At 29.4% G+C, this 11155-nt stretch overlaps 1 protein-coding gene across 1 annotated transcript; it reads right to left on the bottom strand.

Annotated features, from left to right (window-relative positions):
* Window positions 1–7458: 7458 nt before the first annotated feature.
* Window positions 7459–10897, bottom strand: LOC101208618 (probable lysophospholipase BODYGUARD 4). Its single transcript, XM_004136548.3, has 4 exons — window positions 10311–10897; window positions 9272–9609; window positions 8536–8729; window positions 7459–7930 (listed from the first exon to the last, which is right to left on the bottom strand). Exons 1-4 carry the CDS (start codon window positions 10735–10737, stop codon window positions 7597–7599), a joined length of 1293 nt encoding a protein of 430 aa, XP_004136596.1. The 5' UTR covers window positions 10738–10897; the 3' UTR covers window positions 7459–7596.
* Between the last annotated feature and the right edge of the window lie 258 nt (window positions 10898–11155).

An 11155-nucleotide genomic window follows, 5' to 3' on the forward strand; every position in this document is an offset into this window, starting at 1 on the left:
GTTGTCAGTAAACAATAAACAATTACAAAAATCAGAAACAAACCTCACCTACCACTCCCTACTTTATTATTTTCATTTTTCTTCTTCAAAATAACAAACTTTCATTTATTCATTTAATCCATTAGAATTAGGATATATATATATATATATAGTAGCATTTTGGTCATTTTGATGTGAGGGCTTTGAACATTTGAAGAAGTTGTAAACCCTTTCTGCTCTACTTTTCCCTTCTTTGCTTGTTAGCAAAATCTAAATAGTAGGCCAACAAATTTTCTTGCTAATTAAAGAGGGTGTGTAAGGTCAAACATATGTGATATGTGTTCAAGTAGCATCTTTTAGCAACAAAAATGAGCTACCTTCTACAAACACAAACTCACGTATTAATGAAATACTACACATATGATCATTGCTTCTATGCGGTGTTACATGATCCTTCTAGTGATCGACCTCATGATCTTTTCGGGTTGACAACTCCATCTATAACAACGGTCAAAAAGGAAAGTCGAGAGAAAGGAAAAGATATTGGAAAGAAGAAGCAATGATATCAACCTTTTTCAAGATTTGATAAATTTCTTACATGATTTATAAATTACAAAGACTACTAGATTGTTACATGGATCAAAATCAACTAACTTGATTTTGATAGAAATTTTTACGTCAAGAAGTAAAAGGTGGTAAAAATTTAAAGTATAAGAACTAAGTTATTTCAAACAAATTTAAAAGTAAACATAAACTGAATTTTTAGGAATCAAAATTTAAATACTAACCCTGATTACTTTAAAAACGATAATTTACTGTAATTAAAAAGGATAATAATTTAATCTACAAAACAATCAACTTAATTTAATCACGTTGAATTATGAATTAAATGAGAAAAATAATTTGTTATTTTCTTAACAATTTGTTAGGGTGGATGTCAATATCAATATGATGTGTTAAGAATGATTTATTGATTGATTAATTGGCATATGCCGTTAGCCAAAGTGTATAATAAACAAAGGCACTAAAAACTTAGGGTTAAGGTCTCACATATAGTCATAAATAGATATATATAATTTATTTTTTCTTTGTTCTTATTAGGGTTTTTTCTTGGGGATGATAACTGACCTTTGCTTTGTTTCATACATGAATCTTTTTCAATCTTTTCAACTCTCTTTCTTTTCTTTGGGACAAAAAGTCAAAATACATACAAAAGAATATTTGTACTCTATATTAAATTAATATATATACATACCCTTTATTCATATTTTATTTCTTCCCCTCTCCATTAAGTACTACTACAAATATTTACTTAACTATATGTTTTCTTCTTTATCTAACTAATAAATAGATTTAGTGACCATATATTTCAATTAGTAATTGATACAATGACCGATATCAAGCTCGTTTTTCTTTTTTATATAATTATTTAAGTAATTGATAATGTCTACTCTTTAATTGAATAATCACCCATCAATTTAAAAGGTTAAGTCGGTCTATTGACAAATTTTATAACCTACAAGTAAAGACCAACGAGATATATTCAAACTACAAAACTCTTTATTACTAAACTTACTTAACCTTTTGAACTCATGGGTCAATATTCTTTTAATTTTAGTAAAATTAATGTATATTATTTAATGACATGTTGAAAAGTCTATCCAAACCGTATGAAATAAAAATTTGTTATTTTATTAAATTTTATAAACTTGATTTTCATGTAATTAAAAATCTAAATTTGTAGGTCTAGAGATAGGGTTATATTAGAAATGTGAGTTTATTCATATAATAGATCAATATGGTTTGATTATATAAATAGAGAAAAGGGAAGTGGGTAGCATTTTGTCTTGACATGGTGAATGATAATTATAAGGACGTAATCACATCACATGGCCCTGAATTTTATACCAAATAAAATTAACAATAATAATAATATCAACCGACACAATAGGGTTTTTCAAATAATCCATTTTTATTATACATTAAACATTCTCACATCACTTTAATACTTTAATCAATAAATTAACTAATCTAATGTACTATTATAATTCTAGGATTAAGCTAACGACCGAGATAATGTCACTTTACCCACCCATTTATTTTTCCAATAAATTACTCTCTCTAATTAACTTTTTAATTACCAATAATAATAACAACAATATAAGGTATTGGAAAAAAGAAACTTTCAACAAATTCAATGAATCACACACTTAGATAATTATATGAAAATATTTAATTAGGTTTTGGGGAATTTTCATTAGAAAATTTTGAATTTTTCTAGAAGCCAAAACAGGCTCCACTAGTAAATATATATGAGATCTATGAAGATTTCTAAATTCCAAATTGCACGTTACCTTCTTCTTTAATTAAACCATTAACCATTATTATTATTTTTTTTATTGATTTAAACTATTTATTTACATATATATTATCCAACATTCTCAATATTGTCGGCTCAATATTCCTTTTGGGAAAAAGGAAAAATAATAAAAATAAGAAAAAAACTTATTCCATTGTCTATCTAATTATATTTTATTTGAGGGTAAATTACTTTTTAGGTTTTATGATTTTGACTTAATTTCAATTTGACCCTTTTAGTTATGGGAAGATTTGATTTGGGTCCTTCTTGTACTTTTTGCATAAATCTTACGAAATTAAATTATGTTGTCATCTTGGTTTGGAGTATTGGATTTTTGCTTCCACTTTTAAATCAATTCCTATCCACTTCATCTGTTAATTCATTATGTAATTCATATGTATAATTATTAACATTTGTTTGTGGTGAACCCTTAAGTTAATTACTAAAAGAATTATTATTTGTTGTTGTTGTTGTTCCACATTAATTTAAAAATATATAAAACTGAGAAAAAAAAGTTTGAAATTAGGTGAAGAAAATATTATAAAACTATGAAATTTGAAGGAGGTATTAATTGCTTAGGGGTTGCATATAGGGTTGGTTAAACTCCATTTACAATAAAAGTAATGATATATAGTCTAAATCAATGTAAAAACTAAAAAGATGAGAGTGAAAAGAAAAGGAATCAATTATTTAAAAGAAATTAAGAAAAGCAAATATGTTTATCAAAATTAACTTTCTTACCAACCCTTTTTAAAACCTAACATTTCACTTTTATCCCTTACACTTTATCCAATTTTCATGCATGCCCTTCTCATCCATTATTATTTCTCAATTATTTCAACTTTTTTTTAACGTGTATTTTACTATATTTCGTAATATTTTAAATATCCTTCTAACAAATTACAATATCTCAATTATTGTCATTAACGTTCTATTATTACATAACGTCAAATCTCACGTCTCTTTTTTTTCTAAGTGAAAATTTAAACTTTTGACTTTATGATTTCAATACGTATTTTACGTCATATTAATTCATGTATAAAGATATTATAACTTTTTTGGCATAAGTATTGCTACAACTCTCTTAATGTAGAGAGAAATTATTAGTATGTATGGATGATATGTAATTGTTATATATATATATATATATAATTCAATCGAGCTTTTGCTCACATTAGTTACAATTTTTTAGTTATTTCTTTTTTCTTTGAAGATATAACAATAGCTACACCCCATGATTCGTATCTTTGACTTGAGGTCGATAAGAATGATGTATTTATGATTGTCTTAGTTAATTAAGTAATGTGTTTGGTTAAGGTAGCTTGTTAACTGTGGTTAATTTAGAAGTTTAGAGGGGTAATCATTGTAATTAAAAGTAGTAATAATAATAATGGAAAGGTGAGTTTTGGTAAGTTTTTCAACTAATAATGATGATTAGATTTAAGGAGAAAAGAATAGTCAAAAGAATTAATAAAATGATATATATATATATAACTAATGAATGATTAATTAAAGTCGCTTTCATGTTAGTTACTATGGTAATCAGAAAATTAGGATTGCAATGCCAGAAAAGGTAGTGTAAATCAATTTGACATGCATTAATCAATCTTTTTCTTTTTTCATATAAAAGACAAAATCATATTATTAGTCTACAAAATGGACCCCAACAATATAAAGCAATGTGGAAAATAACTAATTTCATCATTTTTGTGGGGTCTAAATTTAAACATATTTTTTCTTTACCCTTCCTCAATATTGTTATATTAACAATATTAACATATATAGTATTATTTACAATTTTTCAAAATGTTATTTTAGTGTTGGTTATTATTTCTAAAATTGTTATGGGATGTAATTATAATATAATGGCTATCACAATATTAAGTTATTGGCAAAACATAGAAATTGGGCCTCCATCCACGGGCCCAATATTCTTAAAAGTCAAGTGGAAAATCAATCACTTTGAAGTACGAAAGGGTTTGTATACATAATATACCTACTCAAGTAGGTGTAATTATATAATGGACAATTTTCAAAACTCATCCGAAATCCATAATTGTAATTATACCTTATGATAGTAATTGAAATCTAACTTTTTTTCAAAAGTCCTCGAATTAACCATAATAGTAAAAATTAAATATTCAAACTTATATAATTAATATTATAAATAATACAATTTACACAAAATATCGTTGTTATATGCACTAACAACATACGCAATTTATAGTATAGTATGTGAAAGCATGTTATAAATTAAATTAGTTTGGTGTGTGACAAAGTGCTAAGTTAGAGAACACGTGATAAAGTGTAAGAAGAAAAAGAAAAAGAAAAGGGAAATTATTGGAATTTAGAATTTTGTAAAGGGAGAGTGTGGGCCAAATAAAAAGAATTGTACTCAAGATTTGGTGAATCTCCACCATCCCTCACTTCTCCATGCAAATTACTTCTAAATTCTATCTATTCAAACTCGGTTTAAACACACATTATTACTCCCAACCCTATTAATAACCAGACGTCTATTTATCATAGATAATAAAGATCTATCGATATTTATATCATTGTCTATCTTTTATTAATAGACAACAATATACGGAGTGATAGTTAAATATTTGAAAATAATCGTAAACATTTTTTGATATAAAAAAAAAAAGAAGTAAAATGTTAATAGAAGTGATTTAGAATAATTTGGAATTATAATATTGGAAAAGGTAATTTTAAAAATGAAATGTATAATTATGGGGGAGGCAGCCTTTGTTGAAAATTAAATAAACACAAAGCCCATATGATTAATTCCCCCAACTTATAACCAAACCAAACTTAACTTCCATCAATAAAACTAAATTGCATTCGATAACAAAAACAATTAAAAAAATATTTCATAATACTTCATTTTTTTTATATTATAAATTTAGTAAATATATAGGTATTCTGCTTTTAAATTTATTATTTTTGTAATTTTTAAAATTTAAGCGACATCACTTTTATTATCATATTTTTTTTGTTATTTTTGCAAACTCCCCTATATTTGTATTGATGTTTTTCGACGATCAACTTTGGATCTTTTTGGCATTGTTTTAGGATAAAATACATAAATTACGAAACTAATGAATAATTTATTATATCATCTTGAATATAAACTCTTATTAAAGTATATTATATTCACGGTTTTGAGTCTCATTTTTACTTGGTTCGTAGTTTCAAAAAGCTACTTTTTTCTTATTTTTTTTAACTTAAGTTTTGAGTTTTCAACGTTATTTACACTTTTATATGTATTAAAGTTTAATTTAAATCTCAAATATAAAATTGTAATATTATAAAAGAATTTAAATACCGAATTGAAATCAAACTCAAAACTAATGAGTAAGATATCATTCGAATTGAAACTAAATCCAAAATTCTCACCCAATAAAAAAAGAATCGTACTTTTGTTGTATAGTTTGTAGTTACTCTCACTGCTCTTATTATTTAAAGTATTTTGAATGTAGTAGGCAAAAGAAGTGGTTAGTTTTTACTAAAAAGAAGTGGTTTTTTACTCCATTTTTTCGTTAGAGAAAATCATTATTGCTTGTGTTGAGCAGTCAATTTTGAATCTAAAAATAAAAGAAAAGAGTTAATATAGAGTTGGCATGAAAGAAATGGACATGTTGGGTTCAATTCATTTTGTTCAAAATGGTCAATTTTTCAAATCACCACTATATTTTCACTCTTACAAGTCCAACACTAACAAAAAGAAACACATGAACATGTTAACTTTTTTTAATTTGTTAGTCAAACATTACATCTCCCTCTTACTCTCACACATGCATGTTTCCATTTTCTTTTTCCTCTAAATCAAAACAATATACATCTCATATACTTTTTACTAAAAGTATGCCAATTCATTTTTGTTAAATCTAGACTTTAAAACCAAGTATATGGAGATCATTTGACTAACTTGACGACTATTAATTATACGTACATAATCATCAAACCTAATGTAGATCAATTGACATACAAGTGGTTAACATATGTGGTTTAAATCTTCTCTACCTTAATGAATGTCTTAAATTGCATGCATGGTTAGTCTTTCAAACTTTTAATTTTTGTATTAAATAGAGATTCTTTGACACTAGAATAAATAAATAGGTTTCTAATTCTCTAATAAACTTTGGATTTTGAATAGATTAAGCATTTAAACTTTTAGCTTTTATGACTAAAGAGGTGATTGATTGATAATTAGACAATTTTAAAGAATATTCACAAACATACTCAACACAAAATTTAAAAGTTGCTAAGAGAAAATGAATTCAATCCAAATTTTAGAAGCTGATATTATTATTTTCTTTCTGTTATATTGGACATCTATCGTATATTATTTTTCTCTGCCTTACTAATCAATCACTGGAAGCATACTTTTCATTATTATTCTTTATTATATTTTAGTCAAATTTAATATCATACGAGCTTCTTCTAGACTCTTGATGTTGTATATATGGTCGGATTCGATGTTTTGTAAGGTTAGTTGAGCCTATGATTCGAGAATTTTGAGATTTACTTTTTCTACTAATGCATTTGGACCATTATTTTCCCAAAGAATCTTTTGTTTTCTATTTCAATTTCATCATATCGTAGTAGGTAAGAAATTGAGTTCATATACTTTTGAGTAGGGAATATAATATATAGTATAGATTTTAATTTAAAAAACGTCAATGTAATTCAATGGTTTTGAATATTATTTTGGAAAGAACAACATAAATAAAAATATTTTAAACGGTAAAAAGCCTTAAAACTTATAAATATAGCAAAATATTAAAATTTATCTAAGATAGACAGTAATAGACTTCTATTTATAATTATCATAATAAAGGCATAATAACCATCTATAATCTTTTACTCTGTGTCGGGACTTAAGGGTTCCTAAGTTATCGTGCACATGAAGAATAGGGTTGTTGGAGTTTTAATTTGAATGTGAGAGGAACCTTAGATGGAAAGTTTGTTGATTCGAAAGACGAAAAAAGGTGCCTCCCTCGGCCATCTTGTGTAGTGTTCGGAGTAGGGCTCTGATTCTTTATTGCCTCCTATTTATGGATTTGATTCTTATTATTTATCGTCCTTAATTTGGTCTTAAGAAGACTGCACAATACAAACTAAAGGCAAATTTCGTTGAATTTTCAAACAATGATTTATTCTCTACAAAAGTCTTTTCAACTTCACATTCCCCTACTTTTTTACTCTTCTGAAAATGGACTACTCCACCATTGTGTTGTAAAACAATAATTTTAAGCTCTCTCAAGATCGGCAGTGTTGGACCATATAGACTCAAGATCTTCTGTGAACTCCCTTTCCCTACCCAGAATTATGGTTTGATGATTAGCATTTATCACCATGTTAACAGTTGCATCCACAGCCTTCTTCTTCAGGTTGTAACTGCATTCGATCGGAGCTACCACGTCCCGGTTGCCATGATAGATGTCAATCTTGATTCCAGCTTTGGTCAGTTCATCCAGGTAGCCATCCATCAGCTTTGCTCCCCCACAGATCACATTATGCATGCTATGCCAAGCTGAATGATGAGTGTGCTTCGTTAAATCGATCACCCTGAAGTCGATATTCCTGAACAAGAAAGTCAATAGCAGAGAGATGAAGCCAAGCAGATGAAAGGGGGAAAAAACCACAAATTCTTACCGAACTCGAAATAAATATAGTAATCACTTTTCGTTAAATCGCAAGTTAAGTTGTTGAACATCTAAGGTAATATGTTAGATATTAGTCCGAGAATTGAGTTGGTTATTATGGTCGTTGGTTATTATAGTTTGTGAGTTATAATAGTATGGAGATTATAATAATCTGTATTTGGGGTGAAACCTGTTATAATTGGGGTAGGAAATAGTAAACACCATAGCAAGGAGAGGTTTAAAATAGTAATATCGTAGTTAATTTAGGTTATGATAATTGAAAATACTAATCTACTCGCCCCAAACATGGACTTGGATATAATTACTCACTTGAGAGTCCAAAAAAACCAACCAGTAGTTTCTAGACTTTCAATTTTGAAGTGTCTCATAGGTCCGTGAACTTTTAGTTTTGTCTCTTTAAAATCCGCTACTTATTTAAGGTTTTGAAAAATTTCAAACCTTGAATGTTGTCTATAACACGTTAACCTATCGATTTTCCAAAAATCTGAAAGTTTAGAACTATGAAAAGATGTGATTAATCACCTTTTAGGATTGATTCGCCTTAGAATCCACTCCCATATTCTGTGGTTTCGGCAAATGAAAAAACAAGCACATCGACCCACATGCTCGTACCAGGACATTACTGAAGAGCCAAACAACAGTGGCGGCCATACCCTCTTTGCAGCCAGGTTTTCAAGCACTGTCATAGCTGCCCCATCCTTCGAAGGAAAGTAAGGCTAAAAGCAATATGTAGAAGTAAGGTAAGTGAAGACAAGAAAAAGATCAAAACTTAAACCAAACAATGGGGTTATAACAGTAGCAAGTTATTTGAGTTTTTTTTAATGTGCAAGTAATACCCTAGACTTGAGTAAGAGATTAAACAAGTACTCGAAATTAGTTAAATTTCTACTTTTCAAATATTGTAACTGGACAACTATTTGGGAGGGCTTTCCCAATCATGTTGGGTCTTCTTAATCAGGGTTTAGGCACAATTAGGATACCATTTACCTAATTGCGTTTTATTTAGGTCCAAGTATTTATATATAGTTGACAGTTCGTGTTTGCCATTTTGGTATGATTTGATTTAAATCTCTTGTTGGTTATATAACTGGTGCATCTAGATTCGAGTAGGTATTATTCAAGTTTATACTCATATTTGATGAAATTTAAACTTAAGTTAAAACTGACTACCAAGTTCTCCAAACGTTTTATGTTTTGAAATAATAAAAGTTCCATCCATAGATATAAGTGCTTGTATTAAAAAAAAACCATCGCTTACAGGTGCAACAAGGGTAATTGTCTTGACAGATTTGGAGTACTTGGCAGCTAAGGCTAGAGCAATTAGACACCCCATGGAATGTGCAACCAAATGGAAGGATTTCAAGCCAAATTGATGAATAACAGACTCCTCGATCTTTTCTAAATGATCCTTCATAGTGTAAAAAGAATCCCTTGGTTTTGGGCTTCTTCCAAATCCCAAGAGGTCAACAGCAAATAGTCTGTAATTTTGTTTTGTTGTCTCAGATAGATTGGGAAATACTGTTTCCGTCCAAAGTGAGGAAGATGAAAGAAATCCATGCAGGAATATAACATTCTCTTCGGGCTTCTCTCTTCTACCTAGGCATCGAGTGGAAAACTCCTTTAAAAATTAAGAAAATCATAGAGTAGTTTAAACAGCAGAAGCACCACAATGTGATGACTCTAATGCGTTAAATGGCTAATCTCGGTTCAATAGTCTAAACTTAATTTTTATTCATCATCATTATAGTTTTAAAAGTTCGAATTTCCTCATACGATTTGGCCTTAGTTTCAGTTATCTTGTGATTTTGAAATTTCAATTTACTCTTTATGCTCAAAAACCATCTATTTCTGTAAGACCCCACGGCCCCCCACCTACAACACAAACAACTTACAAAAGTGAAATCAGCCTCCACATGCCAAAGGGAGTTCTTTTAGCATGTTTCATCCTCACACATGTATTTTAAGAAATTTCCAAAAGGTCACACATCATGGATAAGATTACTTAAGCCAAATACGCTCAAGTTTAGAGCCTCCGAAAATGAAAGTTCACTATGATAGTATAGATACTAACTATTAATTCTTTTTTTCTTAATCATATTTGCAAATTTTCAAGAACTCCCATTCTACTTTGGTATCAGTTGATTCATGTTACCCCCTTCTACCCGTGGCGTCACAATTTTCTTATATTTTGCAATTATTCCCAAACCCATATACAGCTAACTTGCAAAGCCAGCCAAATTGACAGCAATCGAAAAGAAAAACAAGAACAAAGAAACAGTAAGTCATGAGAAAATTACCCTGCGGAGGCTGACGAACATCAACATAAAGCTTCTGGTTCCCATTCTCCATCCCATCAACACATGACGAACACCCACAATCAGACCATCTATTCCACATCGAACCACCACTCATCTTCTCAGAATCCTCACATCTTCGAGAAAATCCAATCAAAGCAATCCTCCGGAAAACGTTTCTCCTTCCATAAAGCGTCTCGGAGAGCTCATTCTCGGCGTCAGGATTCTCCCTCTCGTCTCCCCTGCTTCCACAGTAACACGCAGACGCAGTGACCTTCCCTTCCAGAAACTGATCAAGATACCTGTAGATTACGCAGAGAATAGCGTCGAGAAAGTCGAGAAAGAAGAAGACGATGAAATTTAAAGGAGCGAGGAGGAGGGTTGTTAGGAATTTGATGAGCAAATTTGCTGATTGGATTGAAGAAGCCATGGATGAGGAGAAAATGTGGAAGGCTCCTCGCTCATGGAGGAAGTGGCCGGCCGGTGAAAAAGGAAGTATAAATACGGCATCGTGAAACAGAGACGAAGGCGGAATGTAGAGATGTGTAGAGAGGAAAGCCACAGAAATAGAGACGTGATGTATTGGAATATGGAATTCAATATTGGACTTTCACATATTTTAAAAATACAATTAAATGTTTTCAAACAGTTTTTAATTTTATTTATTTATTGTACATGTTCATAGTGGAAAATTATTTAAGTTGCAAACTTGCAGTGGACATAATTGTAGTATTTGAAAAGATCGGACATTTTTTTTTAAATGCAAGTAAATTAGACATCATTTTGTGTTCACAATATTTGAAATTGATTAGGCATATTAATACAGCTTTCATATAAGGTTACTTGCC

Source organism: Cucumis sativus, chromosome 3 (assembly GCF_000004075.3).
Source record: "Cucumis sativus cultivar 9930 chromosome 3, Cucumber_9930_V3, whole genome shotgun sequence".
Taxonomy (NCBI): domain Eukaryota; kingdom Viridiplantae; phylum Streptophyta; class Magnoliopsida; order Cucurbitales; family Cucurbitaceae; genus Cucumis; species Cucumis sativus.